Source organism: Glossina fuscipes, unplaced genomic scaffold (assembly GCF_014805625.2).
Source record: "Glossina fuscipes isolate IAEA_lab_2018 unplaced genomic scaffold, Yale_Gfus_2 112, whole genome shotgun sequence".
In the NCBI taxonomy this organism is placed as follows: Eukaryota; Metazoa; Arthropoda; class Insecta; order Diptera; family Glossinidae; genus Glossina; species Glossina fuscipes.
The window spans coordinates 4,448,328-4,474,251 of NW_023998455.1; the positions used below are offsets into that span (position 1 = coordinate 4,448,328).

The 25,924-nt window shown below is 35.2% G+C and overlaps 3 protein-coding genes across 6 annotated transcripts in view; 2 read left to right on the top strand and 1 right to left on the bottom strand.

Annotated features, from left to right (window-relative positions):
- The window catches only part of LOC119639097 (transmembrane protein 47), an 18,016-nt gene extending 12,572 nt beyond the window's left edge, over nucleotides 1–5,444 (bottom strand). Inside the window, exons 1-2 of one of the 2 annotated variants that reach the window (XM_038036295.1) lie at nucleotides 5,418–5,444; nucleotides 4,703–4,997 (exon numbers count right to left, since the gene is read on the bottom strand). In XM_038036295.1, the coding sequence (XP_037892223.1) occupies nucleotides 4,703–4,980 (278 nt within the window). In that variant the 5' untranslated portion in view covers nucleotides 4,981–4,997; nucleotides 5,418–5,444. The other variant, XM_038036294.1, reaches the window with a different exon arrangement.
- A 586-nt stretch (nucleotides 5,445–6,030) lies between these two features.
- LOC119639397 (E3 ubiquitin-protein ligase RNF220) lies at nucleotides 6,031–7,686 on the top strand. The gene is made up of 2 exons (XM_038036734.1): nucleotides 6,031–6,518; nucleotides 6,593–7,686. The coding sequence occupies exons 1-2, from the start codon at nucleotides 6,228–6,230 to the stop codon at nucleotides 7,424–7,426; spliced, it is 1,125 nt and encodes a 374-aa protein (XP_037892662.1). The 5' UTR covers nucleotides 6,031–6,227; the 3' UTR covers nucleotides 7,427–7,686.
- Nucleotides 7,687–9,823: 2,137 nt separating this feature from the next.
- The window catches only part of LOC119639514 (protein winged eye), a 73,700-nt gene continuing 57,599 nt past the window's right edge, over nucleotides 9,824–25,924 (top strand). For all 3 annotated transcript variants that reach the window (XM_038036939.1, XM_038036940.1, XM_038036941.1), the window contains exon 1: nucleotides 9,824–11,089. In XM_038036939.1, the coding sequence (XP_037892867.1) occupies nucleotides 10,372–11,089 (718 nt within the window). In that variant the 5' untranslated portion in view covers nucleotides 9,824–10,371. The remainder of the gene's footprint in view (nucleotides 11,090–25,924) is intronic.

Consider the following 25,924-nt stretch of genomic DNA (forward strand, 5'->3'; position numbering starts at 1 on the left):
TGTTTTACATTTCAGCAAGAGTTTGCGACCTGTACTCTGAACACAAGGAAACAAGAATCACGGACGGATAGACATGCGTCGTCCGACGTTACATCAATATAATAGAATATTATATAAGGTTCTATCTCAAGTTCTTCTTAGCCTTCTCAGGTGAGTTAACAACATTTTTGAAAGTACCTTTTCCCAAGTAAACTTTATAAACGTAATTTAAACGGACGTACGAATCGCCGGCAAAAAGAGCAAAAGCATGTGTGTGAGTAAAATAATTTTTGTGCCGTTAAAGGGGAAATCCCATGTATTGTTCGTCGCATGCATTTATATTAGATCTACCGGAGACTTTTGTCGGTTTTTAAAAGCTTAGCTTCCGAATATGGTCCACATGGATTTTTTGAGCTGAATCAAGCCTTCCCGCAAGTATCCGATCTACTCTTGACAGTATTGCCGTTGATCAAAGATGGGTCGTCCAGAGCATGGCTTATCAGAAAGATCGAAATCAACTATTCGAAGTTTTTGGCAACTATATCTTCACCAAACATCAGGCGCCTCGCTTAGCACTCATCGATAAGAACGATCCAAAGATGCGTCAAATTAATACTTGTTGAAACATCTAGCAACCGGAACGGACAGAACTTTCCAATATATCTATCTATAAAATTTAAAATTGTCCTCCATTAGTTTCGCAAAAACGTCTTTACGTGTGAAAGTACCATAAAATTCAAAGCGGCAAACAAGGCTTCCTTTGATTTTGACACAAATTTAATCCAAAGGTGTTTTTGTGTCAAATATTTAATGGTTGCTTACTTTGTGTAGAGACAATAATTTAATTTTTTCTAAAAAGACGTTTTTAAGCTCAATAACCTTGGTCCGCTCTGAAAGTTCCTTGAAAACCGCAGTTCAAATAGTAAAGGTCTTGGAAATGAGAAGAGATCGAAACTGAAGAAAGGATTGATTCGAACAATGCGTGTTTCCAGGAATGCGCGGAAGAAAAGTCATATGGCTTCTCTTTCGTAATCCTAAGCTTTTCTCAAAAATTTGCTTATCTAATTATTATCGCAACTAGAGGGCTAGAACATTGCTATCTTTAATACTCATCTCTGAATACACAAAGGGAACTTCGAAAAGGCTGCTGAAAGCGCGGACATCATCGGTAACCGGAACGCAGCGATATTCCAAGTTATCCTTCCCCAACAAGGGGCATGCCCCTACGCTTTTCTTTGATGAATCAATCAGGGGATGTCCTCTGTCGGCGCGGGTACGACAGGTTAGGGAGGGTTTTAGGAAGAGGGGGGTGAGGAGAAAGGGAATAGTGTTTATAAACGTTCGAATTGAAAATGAAGACACGAGGTACGGTAGGAAAGACCACTGCTGGTAGGTGACTTCAAACGCGGGCTGTAGGGTTGAAAAATGACAAACCGCGGTGATTTGATGTGTTGTGTACATGTAACTCCAGGATGGGAAAGCCGTGTAGTTCAATTAAAAGGTTTAATTGTTAGACAAATTTTTTTTATCTTTTTAGAACCTTCTTGCGCTGAATGTACCTGTTCATAAGCGCGACACTGACGGCGCTCAAGACTACCGAAAGCTATGGACACACCTTCGTCACCTATGGGCGTCTGAATCTTTCGCCACATGCGGCCGGTGGCTAAAGTTTTGTTTTCTAGGCCCTTTAAATATGCGACTTATACTCTTATAAATTTGGTACGCGGACGTGTTGTGACCACAAGACGATCGCTACCACAAATGGTTCGGATTGGATCATTTTTTCGATCACTTCCTATATTCCTTATTTCGAAAAGTTGTTATATGAACTATAGCGTGGTTTAGTTCATGGCACCTCCCAGCGTTTTTACTTTTTTTCTTTATTTATCTTCGCGACAATAAGTATTGGCAGGTCCGGCAGCATTCAAATAGGAATGTTTTAGCTCTCTTTCACTATGTTCCATTTGCAAGTATTTTTGGAACTCCACACCAATTGAGGACGAATTTATACATTGAGCCATTTCCAAAGTGGAAAATGCTAAAGTCAATCCTTTCCCACTACGGACTAATACAAATTTTCGCAAGAGTTCTTTGTTAAGCAATTACTTAGGGATTACTTAGCGATTGGTCAAGTCTTCTTCATGTTATTCAGTACAACTAAAAAATTCAACCTGCTGCAACGATATCTTGACTCTACCACACATTTTCAATGAAGAAGAAAAGAAGAAAAAATGCATCTCTTTTCTTAATCGGAGCTTGGATTGCACAGTAGATTATAACCTCTCGATGACAAAACGAAATTTCAAAGAGCACAATATTCATATATCACTTTAGTCTTCTTTCATTGATTTGCTACTTTTGTTTTTAATTATCGTCCCTACATGTAGACTCATTGTTCCGAGTAAAATTTTAAATAAATAAATAAATAATTCATATAAAAAATGATCAAGTGAGCAAACGTTTTTAATTCATAATTCATTCAAATATGAATTCGAGTAAATTGATTGACTTATGGTTGATAAAATCAAAATCAAAGATTGGTTTTTGCCCATTTGTTTTGCTTAAGCCCTTTTTTTCGAATTTCTTTTTTTTTCATTATATGCACTTTACACACTCGAACAGATTCGAACTTCAAATCCCTAAACGATTCTATTCCTATAGGACTGTCTGTTTTTTTGTGGAAATTCAAAGGCAACACTCACACAATCGTTCAATTGAATTTGCCTAATTAACTAGAAAATAAATTCTTAGACTAAAATCATTTATAAGAAAAATACAACCGATTTTGGTTTCAATAAAATCTACAACAAATATTTATGAGAAAAATAAAAAAAAAAAGGAAATGCCACATAGCAGCAATTATCGGGGAAATCGGATGATTAGCTTAAAAGTGTGCCTTTTTTTTGTATTTATTTAAAGTCAATTTAGCTATAATATCGGAAGGTGGATTTAATAATAAATAAGAATTTTAACGTATATGAGCCGCTTGCTTTGCTTAGTAAATAATCGATTTTTGCACCTTAAGTGAAATTTTTCTAAAAGATGACAATTTTTTTTTCGAGTTGAAATTACTGATTATACTTCAGTCGTGATGACACTATGGCGGTGTTAGTACACTAACTAAGAAAGGTGTCAATTTCAGATGCGTTCCCTACAATTCTGCTGCATCAAGCTATTTTCCACCCAGTCTTGACGTACAAACTTTTGGTGAGAAAATTCAGAGATTATGTGGTTACGTTGGCGATAGGTATGGCGATCAGCTCTCGATTAACAAAGGCAAAACCCTAGTGAATGCCATGAATGGGAGTTTTAAAGTTTTAAATGACGGTAATCCTATCCCTCTCTCTAATCATTATAAGCGCTAATTGTATCTTCGGTTAATATCGAAACCCTATCGACTATGATTTTTGCAATGAGAGGAATCTCGAAGGATTGTAGGTCGACCGTTCGGATATCGGTTCCGCCATTGGCGCCACCTTTGCGGCAAGACAACGCAAGATGCAAAGCTGGAGTTTTCTTCAAGATTTGAAAGTTCTCTCTCCAGTTACATAAGCAGGTTTGTACCGAATTTCCATAGTGCACCCATTGTTAATTAACCCGCGGCAATTATTCATTTTTAAAGCCATAAGTTTTTGGATTCGTTTGAATATAGACAATGCCGCGAGCATAAGATCGTAACAAAAACGATTTACTTTTTTGGTATAATGGCCTCCTATTGGAGCCAAGGACAATTAATTTTTTTGTGAAAGGGAAACGAAGCACAGTTTCTTGTGACCGACCGCAGGTTTCAATTCGTTCACTTTTGATAATGAAGTGCATCCGTGGAAAATCTTATCCATAAGACTATATGTCAAGTCTCTTTGTAAAGCAATTCAAAGCGTTAAAAGGGTTTAAATTCAAAGCAATTTCTTCAAGTTATTGAAGGCATGCAATTGCATTGTATATAAAGTCGGCCGAATGTGATCGAATGCACAGGTAGGAAGAAGCATTCATCCTTTCAAAATACATCACGATTTATGTGGATTAGCGTGTATACGAGAACGCTGCTTTCTGCTGATTTCATTTTAGTTAATTCTTTCTAATCTCTTAAAACAATGTGCAACGTGTGGCAAAGTGTTTAATTACAGAAAAGTCTCTAGACAACACCTGTGCTTTCATACAGAAATGGTTGGTTGACAACTGGCAACAACAACAACAACAACAACAAAAACAACGACATAATCAAAAACAAATACATCACGTCTGCCTGCTTCTACATCTCGTTGCTTCTTTTCCTTGTGACCCCAAATGAGCCACAGAAACAATTGACATTCCCGTGAGGGTGGTAGTAAATGAATCTGTAATGATGCCACCGAACAAGAATGCAGAGGCGGCAGCAGCAACAGCAACAGCAACAGCAACAACAATGAAAACAAAAACAAAAAAAGAATAGGAAAACAATAATGTAAAAAATATGCTCAACAAGATAGTTAAGTTTATTCTGATATAAATATCATCTGCAAACTTTCGCACTATATGAGAATATGTAGGTTTGTTTTTTTTTTGTTTGTTTGTTTATTTGTTTGCGCGAGTAAGAATGTAAGAAAAATGAAATGAGTGGTCTAAACAAAAGCTAAAAGACAGAAAACAAAATAAAATGCAATAAACAATGGAAATAACTAATAAAATAAGAGCGCATCACAAAACAGGTTTTTAATGGGCGTTATTTAAAGTGATTTCATACCTTTCCTTGAAATAATCCAATGTTACCGACTCCGAATCAAATTCAGAATAATCGGGCAGGGAATCACTATCGAAGGAGCTAAATCCACCTATAAAATTGTTGGCATTGGCCATCGCATTGTTGTTATTATTGAATAGGCTGCTGTTGCCCAGAGTGAGTGTTGTTGCATTGCTTAGCATAGATTGTTGTTGTTGATATAAAGTGGGCTGTTGCTGCTGTTGTATATGCGGTTGCTGGGAGCTGATTTCAGATATGGACTTTTCGTAGATTCTAGACATCGTTTCTCTTTATTTTTCTTAGTTATCAAAGAAGAAATATAACAAAATATTGAGAAAATCGTGCAATTTTCACACTACTGCTAACTACAAAAATAGTCTCAATATTTATTTAATCATCAAAATTATTTTGTCGTGACCATCATTTTCAATATATATATGTATATATATATATATATATAATAATAATAATCGCACATGCACACGCAACCCTACATATTTAGGTATATATTCCAATTCTTATAAATGCACGCACTTTTGCTTCACGCTTCTCTTTGCACACACATATGTACTCGTATAGCAAAATGGCGTCAACTTTGTTCTAATTTTTTTCCTTGCTCTGCCACTTTCATCTATAAAAGAATTTCTGGCCTTTTTTTTGTTTCATAGCATTTTTTCTATTTTTGGAATTTGTATATATTTTCTTTCACTTTGCTTACTTTGTGTGATTGGAAAAAAATTTAGAGCCACAAAAATAAAATTAAATAAAATAATAAATTGCAAAAAATTAGAAGAAAATTTTCTCAAATATTTTCTATTATAAACCAGCCGCGCCACACGAATTTCACCAAAAGTCTCGGTGGCTATTTTCTTTCTTTCGTTTAAAGAAGAAAATTTACTGACTATAACGACATTGATGTGATTTTAATGCGATGTGATGCTTCTTCTTAACATTTTCATTTTTCTCTTATGTTTTTTAAGCATTTTCGTATATTAGTGAAGATTTTACGATAATAACAGAGCACAAATCCAATACTGCATAGCAGTAAATTATTTACATAAAAATTTTGAAAGAAAGGCAGTATTTGCAGTTAACTATAAAAAAAAAATGTTAAATAAAAAATCCTTATAGATACATCATGAAAACTTACTTTTTTCTTATAGTTTTCTAAATATGAGGTAAAAAAAGGATATATATATAAGAAACTATCCACGTAAGCTTATATATAAATTTCGAGACACTGTTATATACTGTAGAAAATATGTTTTATGAAATTGTACGCTGAAATATTGGCAATGAGCAATCCTAATTCTTAAGCAATAGCAGCTGTGTTTGTGATTATTGTTGTTGTTTTAGTTGTTGAAAATAAGGTTTTTCTTTCAGTTGTTCCGCAAATTGAAATAAATCCTCGAAAATCTGAGAAATCCTGAAAACTTGCAATCGGAAAACAAATTATACATAAAGAAATTTTCGGTTAGGTAAAAAATATTATTAGATTTAGTGAAAATTCAATTATCTATGGACACAAATGGAAACCACTACCGAGCGATGTCTGCAACAATTAAGGCAAAACTTAGATGAGGATAATTTGTGTGTACAGTGTCCGACATGCGAAACTAAGTTAAGACGGTATGAAGTAGCCGAACACTGTGAGCAAGAAATGGAGCGTTTAAAAAAATTGAAAGCAAACTCCTTAATAGAATCAGAGGATTTAGGAAAAAAAGGGGAAAACGAAGGAGAGGGATCATACTCTGATATGGAGAGAAAGCCTTGGTCAGTATTTCAAAGAGTTCAAAGAAATCGGCAAACGCGTATGAAGGTGAATAAAGCGATTTCAATGATGTTGTTGCGGCTTTTTTTTTTTTATTCATTGTTGCCTATTTCTTTATGTAGTTACGTTCGCGTAAACGTCCTAGTACAGTGGAGTATCCTTGTCCTATGTGCAATGTAAGTTTTCCAGAAAATGAAATCCAATCGCATGCTGAAGCTTGCCTTAGACGCAATAAGTCGAAAGAGGTCAATGGACGTCGGGATAGAGATAGTAATGATGATGAACATTCCAGCAATGAGGAGGAGGGTGAAGAGTACGAAGAATACGAATGGGCTGGCCAAAAACGTATCCGTGTCTCAAGTTTACTGCCAGGAGGTTACGCGGCAATCGGCATTGGCCAGGGAGTAACAAATGGTACCACTAGTGGCTCTGCTCATCATCAAGATGACGAGGACGAAGATCTCAATGTGGATGAAGATGATACGCAAATATACGGCCCCACGCAGTACGGTGAAAACGATGTAATAGCGCCAGCAGTCTCTCTGGAGAATGGCGAAAGCGATGTTACATCTTATATGAGAAAATTAATCACCGGCTCTTCGGCCAATAAGACAGAGCATAGTAAAAATGACACAACTTTTATTTCGGTTGATAATTCTGAAGAATCTCTAGCTTCTACCTCTAGCACAGCAGTGATCGCTGATGCAACTTCACCAGCTCATTATCAGCAAATTATAGAATCACTTAAATTTAAGTTAAGGCAATATGAAAATCATGTTTCCAGCAAGTACAAGTGTCTGATTTGCTTGGATGATTATCGTAATCCAGCTGTTTCAGTGTCGTGTTGGCATGTGCATTGCGAGCAATGCTGGTTGCGTTCATTAGGAGCTCGAAAACTCTGTCCTCAATGTAATCTAATAACTACTCCTAAAGATTTAAGACGTATTTATATGTAAACTTTTTAATTATATACCTATTTTTTATATTAATTGGACCTTCGTACCACATTATTGAACTTTTATTTACTTATAATTTGAATTGTAAGGATACACATACAATTTATATGCTACATAAAATATATATTACGTATAGACGTTTTAATGGAAAAAAAGTCCATTCGGCGCATATTTTCATTTATTTTGTGAATATTCAATTCACCATAAATTTATGTACGTGTAATTCATGCTTTTTATGTTCATCAGTGCAGTTACAATAAATATATTACCAGAAAATTCAAAAACTATATACAAAAATGTATTTTTCACGCCGTATAAATCACGAAATCGTTTTGAATCGAATTAGAATTACCGTTCTTATAAGAGAAAAGTATTTCCCCAATAAAATTCGAATATTCCCCTTAAAAATTAAAAGCTTAATATATTACGGAGCACTTTAGCAGGGCTGCCAAGTTTTGTTTAAACTTGCAAGCTTGCAACGTATCACACTAAGAAAAATTTTGCTTGCATTTAATATAATAAATTTTGATTTTACCTATTTCAGCAAAAGTTTTATAAAGAGCTGAAAGAAAAAAGTTTCACAAATTGTTATTATTCTAAAGTATTTCTTTTACTTTCTGCTTATTTCCCTTAAGAAGTCGTAATGTTACATAATAGGTGGGCTTTGGTACTAAATGCATGGAAAAGAAATGAATCTATTGCGTTGAGGTTATAATTTTTGCAATGTATTATTAATGTGGTACAGTAAATTTTATTATATAAGTTTTTTTTATTTTTATTAAAGAGCATATATGTCACGAAACTAGTAATTTTGCAATTAAAACGGCAAGCGAAAAGTAAGGATATTTGGAAGGCAATCAAAATTTTTCTTTCATTATTAGTAAAGCAATTTGTAATAGCAGTCCCTTTGTTTATTAATTTATTTAATTTTTTTTAAAATATTTTCCATTTACAGAACAATATCAGTTTTAAAATTTAATCAAAAGTGTCTAATATATTCTTTACATTCTCATCGAAATTCTATATCGCTTAATCTACCACTGTGGCAACATAGTTTTTGCGCTTTACACATTTCTAACATGTAAAAAACAAGAATAAGAGTAAATTCCAGACCTTTGTGAGCATAAAATAAACAAATTAACAAAGAAAATGTGATTTAAACGCATTAAGATTAATAAACATTATTAATTTATAATGTGGTTTATAAAAATGTCATAAAAGTTCAAGCAAAAAGATCAATAGAATGTGAAAAATTTCCCAAAGAAGTCTGGAAAATCTATGATTTTCTTCTTTTTTTTCTGCGAAATAAAATATGTGGTGTGAGTGAAACGGAAGTAGTGGTTTTAAGAAAAAACGCAGAACAAGTGGAGATGAGAGTTTTTTGGCCGAAGAGAGAAAGAGAGGATAATGGAGAGAGAGAGAAAGGAAGAGATAATAATAGAAAAGTATGAATTAAGTACAATAACAAATATTAAAGAAAATTTACTGTGTAACAAAAGGGAAAGAGAATGATCCCTGAAAATCAACAGAAACGACGATAAGACGAAAAGTAAATAAGAAATTTATATTGAAAAAGAAATACGCAGGGAAAATGAAAAGGAAGTAAAAAAGAAGCAATAAAAAGGAAAACAAGTAGCATGACAGGATGTTGTTGTATTTATTACTGCTGTTATTTAAGATAACGTAAGGGAGTACTAAGGATGCAAGGGCGGAGTGTTATAAACTTGAACATATATGCTAACATAAGCAAAAGAAACTTAAAAAGTAGCAAAAAGTTATTAAAACAAAAAGTGAAAACTTGAAAAGTCACTTTTTTTTTTGCTGCTCTGTTCGCCCAACTCCCTAATGTATCAGCAACATAATAATAACAACAACTATTGCAACAGCATAAACGGTGGGTTAACAGTGTTGATAATGGTAGTGTTGTGTGGCAATGGTGGTGGTGGTCGTCTCGTCTCCACCGTCTTCGTTAGAGAGTTATTCGTATAATCAACGTTCGTCTATGCGGTTATATGTATTTTGTTGTCGCCGTTGTGAAGTCGGTCTATCATTGCTATGTGACCAGTGCCGTGCCGTCGCAGGTCTTTTTAGTGTGTAAAATTTTTTTATTTCTGTATTTCATTTCTTTCCGCAATCCGCGTGCACACATCGTTTTTTATATCGTGTGTTTAAATTAATACAAAAAAAGAAAAAGTAAAGAATAAAAAGGAAAAATAAAAGAACAACAGAAAAGTCTTTACGTAAAATTCCTGGAATTTTTAGTGTGTGAAGAAATAAAGTAAAAACAACAAAACAAAAATCTCCAAAAACCGCCTGTTGGAGCTGTACCAAGAAAAAAGTGAAAAATAAATCTACATCCATATAAAATAAATATCTGTTTCAAAAGGAATTTAAACAAAAAATCGTCAGCCTCCATATATTTATATAAAAAAGGAGAAAGAGAAGAAAAAGATCTTTTTGTTTTTTCTTTGTGCTTTCAAATTAACAAAGTGGCCGACCAAGTCGTTGCCGTCGCCAAGTTGCGCTGAATTTTCGTTAGTGGAGCATATCGGATTTGTGCAGGCCGTTCGCCACTTTCTAAACGATTTTATTTTTATGTTAATTTATTTTGAGAAATTTTTAAAAAGAGAAGAATAAAATATAATAAAAAATGCTTTTTATTTAGAAGATCATAATAATAATGTTGTCGTTATTGTTGTTGCTGTTTTTGATGTTATTATTGCAAAACAACAACTGTCCAGATTTTTGGCTACAAAAAAACAAATAAAATATTTATGTTAAGAAAATCACTTAATCTGTGAAACGAGTACAAAATAAATAAATAAAATAAAAATTAAAAATAAAAGAAAAGTGAATGTAAACGCACGACATAGCGCTGAGGCGCTTGCATGTGTATGTGAAAATTTGTGTGCGTCTAGTTTTTGGAGCTTAGGGTGCCACAACCAATGGCATCTTTTAATACCACTGTTACAGCTGCAGATGTGTTGAGCTCTACGGTTGCCGCCGGCGGCGCTGGTACTCAACATTCTCTCCATCATCATAATCACCATCACCATCATCATCATCATCAGCAACATCATCACAATCATAATCATCAACAGCAGCAGCAGCAGCAGCATCATCATCATCACCAGCAGCATCATCATCACTTTGAACGCACTACTACTACAACGGCCGCAGCTGCTACGGCAGCAACGGCATTTCTGGTGCCAGCTTCTTCGAGCGCTTTGCAATTAGATTCCCTCGTGACGGCTACTCCCCATTTCGTTAATTCCGTGGCAGCTCCCACCCCGGGTTCATTAGCCCCTCATGCGGCGGCTAATACCTCTTCTTCATCGTATACATTTGTGCAAATAAAACGCGAACCTTGCCAAGTCTCCGAAGTAACTACTTCTAATAATAATTGCCATCAATCGTTGACCACTACTACACATCATCACGGACTTGGCACTATAGCATCGGGTTCTTCTGCCTCTTCAGCTTCATCGTCGTCCTCGTTATCATCTGCGTCAGCTGCTGCTACATCCAAAACTATGTCCTCATCTACGCTCACTACGTTGGTCAAAATAGAGGCTTCTTCACCTAAAGTGCAGGAATTGGATAAAAGTCATGTGACAAATGCTTTGCAGACGCAGAGCGCTGCAAATATCGTCAACAGTTCAAGTAAGTAATTTAATGCGTATGATACGAGAGAGATTAGAATTCCGGGAATTTCCATCTTTTTCCATACAATAAGAATTTGCAAAAACGGATTACGGCGTTTACTCCGCTTTCACAAAAGAAAATATTTTAATTTCTCCTTCAATTCGTAAGATAATTATCAGCTTATTCCTCTAGGTTCTGAGATTCCAACGTTGTTGAGAAAATTGTGTCACTCCGAAGTTCCACTTCTCTTCTACGGCGATGATGATATTACTTCTCTAGGAAGATGATTTTCGTATGAGGTATGAGATTCCCCTTCTTCGATTTGTCAAGTTCTACATATAAGATATCTGGTGGTCAATCTGGGCTTGTAAAGCAATTTAGTTAAGTTGGTTTTCTATCGTCTTGTCTTTGGAGTTCTTAACGTTGTAAATATTGCTGCAAGAAACAACTGAATCTTGGTCCATACATACATTAAGCAGAGTTGTATAAATTTAATTAGAAAATGTCCTTTTAAAATGAAACGGTCTCAGAAAAAAGATATGTTAAAAATTTTTCCTAATAATAATAAAGCGGAGAGTAAAGTAGGAAACGAAAATACGTGGAAATCACGGCTTCTTTTAGTTATGCCAGAAGTACTTCTGGGCAGGACATTAGTAGTCGCGAATCCTTTATAGATTGGAAAAAAATTTACCAGAGTTCATATTAGTATGAGATTCTTTTTCACCAGTTAAAGATTATAAATTGATTTAACCCCATCTAACTGTTTATCCGTCCTTTCTTTATCCATTTAAATTAGTTTAGAAAACCGACACTTATTTATAAGTGGTGACGGATGACTCCCTCTTTTATTCGTACTAATAATCGGTAGGTTTTGGCAGAACTCGGGTATATGCTCGAGATAATGGTTAAAGGCGTTGCAGGACCCGGCCCAAAGATTACAATTTTTTGTTTTTTTTACTCCACTTTATTCTTAATATTATAATTCGTTTAGCCCCAAGAAATAAATGCTACGCCTAAAGGTAGGATAAGCACTAGCTAAGGCTATTGGCTTTTCTTCTTCTTCTTCTTATTTTAAAACTAGGTAGAGTAGTCGGTTTAGTCGTTTTACTAAAACCAATTATTTTGTTGATATTGGTTAAATTCGACAGAAGATGTCCATAGGATTAGACGCTTCGAAAGCGAATCTTCGAATATTCGAAAGATTTTTGTCATTCACAAAGTAAACAGTCGCAGTGTGGAGGAGCAGAATTATTAAGAATTAACTGATGTGTTGCTCAGGTTTTCATCGTGAATTATGCGGCATTGATTGGATGTAGAGCTGGAGTGAGGTTAGGATTAGGGTGGATGATAGTATTGTCGATTATTTTCGTCAATTTCTTTTTAATTTGTTTTTGAAGGTAAAAGAATTCCTTTGTGTCCTGCGTAACTAAAGGTGCGGAAGCTGCGTAGTTGGCCGCCAGAGCTGCTCGCACACATAACAAATAGGGGCTAAAAAAGAAGATATGTTAGGTTCAGGCCAATGGAAAGAATCCCGAATTAAATAGGCAGAAATGACGCAGCCTTGGAAGAGATCTGCTTGGCTAGACTGATGCGTAGAACGGCTAATGCGGGGTTTAAAACGGAGATATACGTTCGCTTTCGATTGGCTGAAAAGGTCCTATGTCTTGTAGAGGGGATAGAAATTGAATGAATATATAGGCAAAAGTTCAATGGGTTAGGTGGTGGTCAAGCGCTAAGGACAAGATAGTCGGCCAGGAATGGAAGGCAAAAAAAGCATTCGCTTTTGGTTAGATTGATATAAACGTGGAGCTTGTATGCGAAACTCGGATTGAATAGGTTTTGGCTAACACATAATTAAAGAGAAGGTATGACACGGTACCGAGGAAAAAAAGGAAAGCCAAATATTTAACTGAATCGACGGACACTAAACTATGGTGGAAGTAATTATTGTGGCTGGGCTGATATAAGCGTAAAGCATAACGGACGGACGGAGGTATATAATGAACGGCGATAAAATTGTAGTGAGAATAGTTATTGCTACCGGGCTGACATAAGCGTAGAGTTGTGTATCGCTGGATCAATTAATTTTATGTAAAGACCATGCGAAGGTGTAGAACAGGGCTAAACACACATACAATTTTCATTTTTCTTCTGGCAGTCGCAAGTCTCGCGAATAGAAAAAATTGTAGCACATTGTGTTTTCACGTTAACTTCTTTTTAAGCGCTTGTTTATCAGCTATTGGCGTATGAAGGGAAAGTTGAAAGTTGTGCAGACATTTCCACATTTCCAGTATTCATCGATCACCGGGCTTTTAATTATATTTCTAACGAAGACGCCTACCGTGCCTTGTCGAGGTCGACTAATTGCAGTTGAAGTGGTTCTCAAACATTGATATTTACGCCGTACTAGCTTTTGTAGTTTTTACAGAGTCCTTAGCAATGAATTGGAGAACATAATCCTTCAATAATTTGGGATTTGTGTTCTTAACCGATATTACTTTTCAATAAACGTTTTTTTTTTTTTCTTATTATTATTTTACTATTCAATCCGTAAAACTATCTATCGTTTCCCGTAATTATAAGCCAATCAGCAACAATAAGAGCACCAACAACACCGATAAAAACTAGTCGATCGGGTTTCGATTGCAATTATTATGCAAAGTGGAGCAGAAGAATTCTAAAGAATTAAAAAAAAAAATAAAAATAAAAAATAAAAAAAGAAACAAGCAATGTAAACAACAACAACAACTGAATTTTATAAATACGGTAACTTCTAATTATGAAAAAAAAAAAAAAAAAACTCGCAATTTTTTCCCAGAAAATCTATATCACGTGTAATTAATCGGAGAACACAGACATTTTTCTCTATTGAAGTACGCTACGCTGCGCTGTCCATTAAAATTTAATGCTATTAATTTGAATTTAAGCGAAAATTGCAATTTTTCCTTTTTTTTTTTAAATATTTTTTTTTCTTTTTTTCGATTTTTGTTTTCTGTAAAACTTGATTTACACGACAGTTGTGCAACAACACAGAGAAAACGCAACAACAACAGCAACAAGAGCAGCAACATTGACAACAGTAACAATAAACTGAGGAGAGAGAGATAACATATATATAAATATATATATATATATGTACATATATGTTCACATAATACTTGTACAAGCATCTGTGTATAAATATATTTATATATATGCATGTGTGTATATGTATGTACATACATATGCGACACATTGCAATATACATAAATGCATTATCGTGCAAGTATGGGTGACGAAGGTATGCTGCTTACTTAGCATTTGCCGTCGGTTATTTCATGTTTGCTGTTGCGAGAAATGCATAAAAAGAGAGGAACAAACAAAAAAAGGCAGATATTATTGATATCACCAATTGATTGTATGTAAGGAACTGCACGAATTTTTTTTATTTTTTATTTTATTACGATTACGTCACTTTAATGCACTGGCCACGTATATATAACGTTTGATTTTGTTTGCCTGGTGCTAAAGGAAAAGGATGCACTCACACTTAGAATTAAAAGCAAGCATTAATCCGACTTTTGGAGTAGTTACCAAGCACGCTTTTATCGTTTAGATGATACGCAATTATGAACACCAGCCTAACTGCACACCAATGAAAGTGTCTGCAGATCTTTTATCTCTTATCTCTGTGGTTACAGATATCTCACTAGAAGATTACTTGAGGCTTGATGCTATTAGGAGAGATACTCTTTCCCTCAAGGCGTTTGCATTTTCCTTTCGAAGGATAAAACATGTTTTATTCAAATCTTACACATATACAGGAGTAATATTTAAATCAGCCTGGGCACTTTTTTTCTCGTTAACGGCCCAAATATAATTTTCATATCACAGATTTTGTGGCATGGGTTTAACGTGGGTTCCTGCCTGAAAGGCTTAACACCACGGTGGCCCAAGCCACTTTAAGCGTAATGTACGCCCCCTGGCGAGTTAGACAATCTCCATAGAGTAGGGGTCTAAGCAGCACCAGAGTCCAGAACGGTTTAATGCGTATGGATCAATAGACCCCATTCTGGTCAGTGCTGAGGCCTAGCTGCACTCGATTGTGCCACTTTGGCTTGGAACTGCCAACCACAACCACCACGAGTACTCCCCGAAGGGCCGCACCCCAAGCAGTCAGGGCTCACAAATTGATCAACTATATGCGTTCAAAAAGGGAAAAATGCACTTGCTTCCACCATATCACAGAATTGTCGCAAGGGTTTACCGGGGGTCCTTCCTAAAAGGCTTAACCCCACGGTGGCCCAAGCCACTTTAAGCGTAATACGCCCCCTGGCGAGTTAGACAATCCCCACAGAGTAGGGGCCTAAACAGCACCAGAGTCCAGAACGGTTTAATGCGTATGGATCAATAGACCCCATTCTGGTCAGTGCTGAGGCCTAGCTGCACTCGATTGTGCCACTTTGGCTAGAAACTCGCCAACCACAACCACCACGAGTACTCCCCGAAGGGCCGCACCCAAGCAGTCAGGACTCACAAATTGATCAACGCTTGCTTCCGCCATATCACAGCGGGATCTAAAGCAAATTCCGATAGCGAAGGCACTATTGCTATATGCCAAAAAACTGAATTATTTGAAATTGTAAACCTTGCGGGCCGGCGTTTTCCCACGCCTGATTTAAACATTATCTGATAAAATTTTCATATAAACGTTTTCAATACTCGAACGTTGGTATGCGACAAAAAGTGTCCTCGCTGCGATCAAGATAATCCGCGAAGGCTTCATCTGAAACCACGATATTTGCTTTTACTATGTGAGCATAACTTTGAATGCAAAAGAAGGACTACGTACGAGTTTTCAGTAAAAACCTATAGCATGTGTGTGTGAAGTCTATGGTAAAGTAATTTGGGATCGAAAAAAGAAGGAAAAGCTTCCTGAAAAGCTTAGTACGTGCCTTTGTTTCTGAGAAAGTGACACGGAGACGTTCACGAAGACTCGTTTAAGCTTCCAGCGACCTGCAAACATGGGTAGGTGGAAATTTTTTAGAGTTCCTTCTGATAACCGATTAGATCAATCCACTTTGTAAGCAATTTTGTAATACAACGAATGCCATGATATCCGAGGATGATTTGGCTTTGAAATTTGAATGCTATAGCATTCAGGGGCATCTTGCAATCATAATGATAATGACGGTTATGGCACTCAAGTCTACGAACGGCTTAAAGTTTGAAGAAGGGATAAAACGAATCCAGTGACTAGAATTTTCAAACTCTCCTCCTCTTCGAAAAAGATTCTTGACCTGTTGTACTGTTACAAAATATCACAACCAATCTCAGCTTTTAAAGAATATTAATAAGATGATAGCGGCTTACAACTTACACCAAATGTGGATTGCGTAGAACACTCCCTACCGCGAGCTAATGTATGATGACGTCATAGCAGCAAGAAGAAGTTGATAACTGCTACAAGCTGCAAGCTTCTATTAGGCACATTTTAAAAATTTCTATTCTCAACGATTGTATTTTAATTTTTTAGTAACTCTAAGATTGATGGGGTGATTAAACCCTTCTATATATGTCTGCGTAGTACGGTGAAGCGAAACGTATTTAAAATAAAGACGTAACCGGTTAATTGTTACTGGCGACTATACTCGTCATGGAGAAGTGGTATTATTTTGTGTTGTGAATTATCGCAAAAAGTAAGTACGCGAATGCAGGGCGAGTATACTCGTCATATACGTCAATCAGGCATGCGAGTATATGGCGAATATAGTCGCTATGGTAACACTTTGTGCTCGCATGCTTCATTTTTGCGACGCAATTTGAGTGCACATATCTTAAACGGATGCCTTCATAGAGTCCATCAGTTTTAAAAACACGGATACGATAGTGTACCATAGTATAACAGAATTATATGCTATAACTTTCTTCCAGATTGTTGTTGTTTCTTAATAGAAGACTGTTTACAGTCTAAGCCATTGGTGATACAAGGGTCTATTAAGTTTGTGCGAATGTATACATCTTTCGCAAGGACTTCGGCTAGACTAAATGTTTATTATACCGATCGATTTGGAATCACTTTTTGACTCGACCCAAGTTTGGTTATCGGGCCAACTTTTGATTATTTTATGGAAATTCGATGCAACGGCTTTTTTTCGTCCAATAATGAATGCTTTTCACAAAACAATTCCATTAAGCGAAATGGTGTAGCCCAAGGCTACACCATATATATAGTGTTGTTGCTTATTTTTTTATGTAAAGTTTTTTTCCATTCGCTACTACTGACGGTATTTGCTATTAGAAAAAAATCTCTGTCCTCTGTCATTGTCAGTCGGAAAGAAGACATGAAAATAAATACTGAATACAACTGTACACTGGTCATGACTATATGTTGAACAATAGTAGACGTTTTGATGCAGGAAGACGGACATGGCTATATTCCCTGACAAATGGTAATAGAGAGAGAGATAGGTGGGAGATTAAGCCAAGTCCCGATTTTTCTAAAATTTGCAAATCGATATATCCAAGTTTTGGATTCTCAGCGCTGCGATGGATTATACTTCAATTATAAATTAAGTGTTAGTGTAGAAGTCGCATACTTTCTAGACTGCAGCCGCGAAATATCTCTCTCTGGGTAATTTGTCTTGAATAACGAAAGTAGGAATAATAGAAGCCTCAAAGAGAAATATGTCACGATGTAAAACGAAATACTCTCCTTGCCTTGAGTTGCGTAGATTTTCTGAAACAGTTTTGGGGCGAAATCTTTTAGAAAAGTTTTCCACAATGATATCAGTTCAAAATTAGACTTCTGTTACTCCAAATCTAAGCCGATCGAATCGTGTTCTAGGGAGCATCAAATACATTTTTGAAATATTAAAATATTAGTTTATTAGTTCGTTACGGCGAATTATTAGACTTTAATATGGTGACGTTAGCAGCAACGAATTTTGATATGCAACATCGTAAGGGTGCTTAAGATTTGAACGCAGGCCAAGCGAATTTGATTGATCGCCATGGTCAGGAACATATTTTGAGAATAAAAAATGAATATCAATTTGACACGTGACTTGCAATGGGGGTCATTTCGGGGTCATTTAACAAAAACATAAATAAAGTTAATGAGCCAGAATAGTTCTCTTCCTATATTGAACTAAATCAAATAAATGAACAATGATTTATAGAGTTTGCATTAAAATTCAGCGTTTTTTGTTATGCAACAAAGCAGGAAAAACCATTAACTCTTTTGTTGGGTGAGTAAGAGGGGTTGATATATTCTTTGCTTGCAATTGCCTTTTAATTTCAATTTTCAACTATGAGAAAAACGTGTGCCCTTTAGGTCTGCGGGAAACACTTAACATCGTCCGACAAATGTAGAGAGAAATCAATAAGTTTCGGTGGAACAATGATTTAGATTAGACTCGGTTGCGAAAAAAAGAGGTTATAATAATCATTGATATATGTAATACGAACCACTTTTCATTCATTTATTCCTACCTTGCCGCAATATATATTCAATCAAACACTTTTCTCTTTTTTAAGGATTAAAGGTCCAATAGAGACCAATAGAAAAGTTTGAACCAATTTTTCATAATTCTAGGCTGTAGATATTGCAAAAAATGGTCTCTCGCAATGAGGTTCGAGTCGGGCGGATACTGCCTTGTCGGTCGCGGGAGCCCTTAACCTTATCGAGATATTAAAAATATTGAATGAAGTTCAAGAAACGTAGACTAAGAGTTTGCATAAAGTATAATTTTCTTACTTAAGCGGCTTTCTTTTAAGTTTAGCGCTATACGGCCATTCATTTAGAATGCCGAGAAGTCACTATTCGTCCCCTTTCTGACGTATTCAAACTTAAGATAGCTAAGCGTAAAAAGTTTTGAAATTCGGTTTTCTTATTTCAAAGGAGAACTTTCAAGATCGTTTTTTTATTGTCTTAAATACGATTTAGATAAACTAGCGATAGCTAGGAAGGCGAAGCTTGCTTTTTTAAAGACGCTGAAAAATATCAAGGCAGCAAGAAGTTTCTGAGTATTAATAAGAAGCGTGGAGTTTATAACAACTAACTATTTGTGATGAATACAATAATGAAACTTTTTAGCTTTTCAAAGTTTTAAAATCTCGTTCAGACTTCACTAGCGTGAAATGAAGAGTCACAAAAAGCAAGAGTTAGCAAACATTCAGAAGAAGAAGAAGAAGAAGAAGAAGAAGAAACTTGCAACAACCTGTCAAAAGTACATATATTCATGAACAGACCAATTTAGGCATGTCCGTCTATACGTCTGTTGCTCTCTGTAATGGGCCATCTTTTCATACTCGTTTAAAAGTAGAACAAATCGGCTAACGTTACTTTGTAGTATATCAGAATTTAATGTTTGACCAAAATCTTTATAAAACCCGGAAGTAAGCTTCCAAACCCTATAAAGTATACACATTCTTGACCAGTGTCTAAACCGTAATGCACTTAAGCTTATTAATCGACTCACTTGCCTAAGTCGGCCAAAGGACAAGAGGTCTGCTGTGCACCTCTCAGCAAGCTGAGAACGTCTCTGTCTTTTTGAATTGAAATAGCAAGCGAGCAGATGGAAAAAATTAGCCGTAACCGTCCAATAGTGGAAGGTATAGAAATTTGCTTTTTTTTTAGTCAGCTATATATAAATAAAAATTTTAGTTAAAAAACTCCTTGCTATCGATGAATTTGTAGTAAGCTCTTCCCCTCTTTCTACTATTGGGGCGCTAAAAAGCGGGAAGTGATCTCTAAATGCGACGCTTCCGTTTTTAGTAAGAAACCGCTCGCGGTCTAAAGTTTTCTTAAAATTTTTAGGGCGTGGTACCGTAACAGGCGAAAACTTAAGATATGATGAAAATTTCGATTTTTTGTTTTTTTTTTTCTTTATGAGGTCGTTTCAGTTTTTAGCCTTTTGTTGTGCAGTTTATTTATTCTTGTAGGTGGATTAGAATCAATTTTTCATTTCTTTGCATTTTTTTAGTCTCAACATTTCAATAAAGATAGTCATAGTAATCAGAGTAGCTTATCTAGCATAAGTATATTTCGAAATCTCTTCTCCGGTAGTTCATTTAGTTAAATAAATTATGCGATTCGTAGAGTGTGCGAACCTTTTTTTAAAAACAGCGTTACCCAATGAGAATGAATTTTTTTTCTAGCAAGAATTTCAAAAGAATTGTTGTTTTTTTAATTATTCATTTGAATCAAATTCGATAGTTGCGCTAGACATATCGGACACAGCTACTGATGATAGTATTTTTGGTCCAGCCAGTAATGCCATGAGCGAAAGAGTATTTAGTCCTATTTGCCATTTATATTTTTTTGTAATAATAATGAATTGTTTTCTTTTATTTTTCTATATATATATATATAATAAGCCTTTCATTAATACTTTTTTTGCACGATTTTTTGATTGACTATTTACCGACGATTTTTGAAATTTGTGAAACACATCATGCACACTTACCACACCATTTTGTGTGGCGAACATATACACCGTGTAAAAAAAGATTTGGGTGTATTGGATGAAATAGAGAAAGTTGTTTGAAAAAGGTTATCATAAAAACATAAAACATTTCATTTGCTTTGGAAAGTCTTCAAATTTGCCTGAACTTTTGTTCAATATATAAAATTTGCAAAAATTTTAGAGATTTTTCATATATGTGTTCTGTTACTTAGCTGCATGTTTCACATTTAGAGCGATCTTAATATGCATAACGAACATTGTGAATTAATTCTGAGAAAATCTAATCCTCTGTGCAAAACTGGATTTAAAGAAAAAAAAAAGACTTCACATCTCATTCATTTATTTTTACATTAACATTATTTTGAAACGAGCTCACATAAATTATTATTTCTTTCTGCTTCTATATACAATACGGAGAGACATGCCATATAAATATATTCTTTGTATGCTATATGCTATGTGATTAAGTGTGTGTGTGTGTGTGTTTTTTTTTGTGTGTTCATGTACAATACATTTGAAGTCATCATTTTAGATAAATGAACATTCATTTTCATTTAATATTTATATGAACATTTCAAGTAAATCAATGTAATTTATAATTAATTCTTAGACAAAAAAAGCGGATTACGTACGCTTTGAGTCGACTTTTTTTGATGCCTACCTATCTCACCAACTTTCCTATTATTACAGTTTTTGTGATAAAAATGCATTCGTTTGATCTTTCGAGCGAAACATTCAATAGCGACGCCGTTTAATAAGTGATGCGTTTCGACAGTTATACAAGTATCGGTTATCTTTTTGTTTAAATTTAAGAAAAACCAAGCCAACAATTTATGCTTTCAATAAGTACAGCTTTTTGGATTTAGCAAAAAAAAAAAAAAAACAAAATTATGTGAAAATGGCCAGCAAGTTATGAGGTTTTAACGCTTTGTCCTACAATTATTTTTCAATCTGGGCCACGTTAACGCATAACACATATAAATAAATAAACGGTGTGAAGATAAATTCGAATTGAACTAACAAAGACCCTTACCATACCTGCTAACAAAACTCGGTTAAGACCTTCGCAGAGCTCCATTAAATAACTAAAATGAAGATATAGTCGAATTTGAAAGTCTACTCAGCCCATATTAAAAAAAGGAAAATATTTTTTGGACATTTCATGAATCTATGTGCAAATACCGTTTAAACAAATCAAACAAATTCAAATTCTGCTTATGGAGACTATTTTTAACGGAAATGCGAATGAAAAATGCGTATGGAAGGACACCAAAATTTGAGTCTCTAGTGCGGTTAAACTAGAAAATGTCACCTATACTTACATATATCATATAAATCTATATAAAAGTATCTGCCGAATGTGAAAAAAACTTTTCTTTCGGGAACTATTTTTAACGATCTTTTAAAATTTGGTACGTTAATGAAAAATGGGTGAGTGTAGTATAATGCTAGTATAGTATGGCATAGCATATAGTACTAGTATAGTATAATCTATATAGTGCAATATATACTAGTACAATATACACTATACTATACGCTAGTGTAGTACAAATATAATCCCAACAGAGTTCTTTGTGGGACAAGCGAGAACAACAGTAAGGAACATAGTCTCTAGATCTCTGGCAAAGAAGTTAGTTCTATGGCTTCTAACGTAAAAATTCATTGTCTTCTTTGTTTTAGGGTTTCACTAAAAAGCCAAAACTCATCAACTGTGAACAGCTTCGCAAAAATTTTGCAATAATTTCTGTTTGGCTTGCAAGTGCTTCGCAGCTGATTACTTAAACCATAAATAGGCAGGCATCTTAGGTAGGTAAACCTACTTCTTATCGGAAATATAACCTATTGACTCTCTTTCTTCTTCCACTGACCAGACGGCCACTTGAGCATAACCTTTACTCCCTTTCCAGTTTGATTAGGGCGCATATACGCAAGTTCGCAAGGGAATCCGCTGTTTAGTTTAAATTTGTCTCGCTGGTTGCGTTGCGCTCGTACTTGTTCTTCAACCTCTAATGACCAAGAATCTTCAATTTGTGTATGTACATCTAATTCTTTTTTTACGCGATAGATACGTTCCCATAAAACTCGTGTAAAAAAAGCAACTGCAATGTACAATAAACAATATTATAAGATTGTTCTTAGAGTTCACTTATGAATTTTGTTTTGTGCTTTTATAAAAAACCAAATTAAATTAAAAATAGATTACGTCTTTACTCCGACATAGTTTAGCTAGATTGTGATAAATATAAGAGTAACAGAAGTTGCACTGCATATTTGTGAGGGGTAGGAATGAAAAAATTCATAGTAACATCAAAAAAATTCATTAAAAAATTTATAAAAAAAATTTGTTATATTGAAAATCGCGTTAAAACAAAAAAAATTCGTGTAAAAAGGCAATTAGATATACTTACCTATAGGTCCATTGAAAAGCTCTGTCCATTCCGGTTGGAAAAAGTTTCAACAAGTGTGCGCATATTTTGCTCTCTTTTCCTCGCACTGAATGTACACCTGCTGATCCAAAATGAACGAACGAGTGAACTAAAACGAAGGGGATTCATGTTAGCATCAAGTGAGACGTGCGTCTGACGTACGCATGCGCACAGATTACGCCATTGTATTTTGTACGAATATCAACTTGAATTGAAAGTGTTTGGCGAGGACATCATCACGTTCTAAGAGAACATGCAGTTGAGGGCTCGATAAATTTCAAATAGATGATTTCGACTTGGCTGATAATCCACGGTCTGAACAAGCATCTTTGATTCTCAAGATCGTGTTAGAGAAAATTTTTTTTGTTTTTACAACATTGGAGATTGCGGAAAGGCTTCATTCAACTCAACAAACTAGCTTGGACTATATTCGAAGACTAGGATTATAAAAGCGGACAAAACTTTCCACTATTGAATGCCGTTTGTATGCTTTCCACTACTGAATGCCATTCTTCTAAATTTAATTAATTTACACTGTTTTTTTTTTCAAAAAATACTGTAGCGCAGACATCTATCATTATATAGAAATACATAAACAATTTCCATTCAAATTCTTTATGGGTTTGCGTTTTTTCTTGTCACAATAGGTTAAGTTTTCTTCTTATCATTATTGTGGCAGTTGAAAGGCCTTATAGTATAGGAATTTTAGATTCCCTTCTAAATTCGCATACTAGGGAAGTCGATGAGTAAATTTGTCGACACTTTTGTTGAAATTTTTTTTATGTAATTGTTTGCTCAGAAAATGTTCTTAATACGTCTATAGACACGATGATAGGTCTGAGAGAGAGAATAGGAATAGTGATAGGGGTCGAACGTGACCCCAATCTGGGAGTGTTACGCCTTCACCGAATGCAAGCACTGGCTACAGGATACGTGGACTTGTTGGTGGCGTTTTTTATCCATTAGGTTACGCTACCCTATATATATTTGTATGAACATGGTGATGGGTCAGGTAGAAAGAAGCGCCGAAAGGTCAGTAGAAAATGAATCTGTTCAGGTAGTTTCAGACGTCAATCACAAATACAGAGCGAACCCGGATATGTGGACTTGGCTATGTGATGGCCCGGCTAAATAATCGATAATTATTCTCTTTTTTCTTATATTATATATCACCTCTAACCTATATTTCTACATTTTGCAGTTAAACGCACATATGATGAGGTTTGGTTTCCAAAATTATTCAGAGAGTGCTGGCAGATTATACAAAAATATTGTTCTCTATATATAGTAGTAGTAGCAAACGGTATATCGGTATATATAATGCACAACAAGCTAGTGATGGCTGTTAATAAATTCGACTTAAGCTTAACATAACTCTTTCTGTCTGTCGGCTTTTAATGCTAAATTGCCAAGACAATAATTAGATTCGATTAGCATATGGTCGCGACAATGACAGGGAGAGTATTTCTCCATCTTTTCTATTACAACTTTTAAGTTCGCTTACGCTAACTTTTAATTTACAATAGTTTCGTGTGTGTACGCATTGAGGATGCTCTCGTAGACAAAGATCTTTCCCGTCCATTTCTGCTAAAGAATTACTTGCAATTACATAATTATAACAAATTTTTGCTATCTATTTTTTCATAATTGCGATAGTTTTAATAATAGACATAAGCCCTAGTGAAAAAAACACTCAATATCTCACACCAATCAAGAGTAGTACAGTAGTTTTCGTTTAACTGCTTTGCTACTTTTCGCATGACTTAGCGCACTTAAGCACAAAAACAAAACATAACGCGGTATCAGATGCATGCGTGTAAACATGTAGGATAGACAAAATGGAACATGTGAAGCAGATAAACAATAACGTATTGCTAAAGTAATTATGCAACATTTTAATGTTAACAATACTTGGCGATTATGTTCTCACTGCGTTTGAAATGCTTTGTCGACCGTAGGGAAAAAGAAATGGATGCGAAGCTAAAGAAAGAGTTACACAATCCCCAATCCATAACCTAAAAGATCTATCGTATTCACTCATGCGCGTTGCCCTATAGTTTTAGGATTTTTAAGAGCCCGATCGCCTTCTTTGATTCGGCGCACCATACAGTGTCTGGTGTTACGAGATGCTCGCCAAATACTTGATCACGGAACAATACCAATTCCCATTGGTAAGTCCGAGGATCTGCATTTAGATAACTGGTCTAACGAAGCAACAGGTATTTTTGGTAGCTTAACATGATAGAGATTTATGAGTCTGGTGTGGATGTAAAGGAAAAGTATCGCTTAGTTATAAATAATTTAGAGTCACCTGCGTATCATAATAATGTTGATTATTGGGATTAAATTATATATTGTTATATAATTTAAATTTTTGACAAGGAACCCTGAACTCGTAATTAGGTCTACGTTGATCAAGCTTTATCAACGATTGGGGACATCCGAGTTTATCTTTTCCATTATGTGTTAGCTTAGCTAGGAAGGAGGAGGTATCTAATATACACCTTCGCCTCTCGCATTCAGGCAGGGATAATAGTAGCAATCTATTCTCATACAGTTGCAAAGAGACTAACGTATCCATCCATCCCCCTCCCCCCATATGAAATGTAAGAATTGCTTTTGAACTGTGCTTCTATTGAATCAATACAAATCCTATAGGAAGGTTGTTAGTTATAATTAATCTCGAATCTCGGAGTATAATAATTTCGCTACCACCACTACTACTTCCATGCCGATGAGAGGATGAGGAGCCTAACCACAGTTTTAATAGAAATTGTAAGCGTAACTGGACAAAGATTCTAAGCGTAGCTAGGACAAGACTTCTAGTCTGCAATCTGCGGTCTTGGTATTGAAATTCTTAAAAGCGCAAACTACGCTACACAAACCCCTCTTATTTGCTTGAGCTTCGTCCATTACAAGAATTCCGTTTTACATGAAATTTACAATGACGATGCTTGACAATTACCAATCACTTGTTT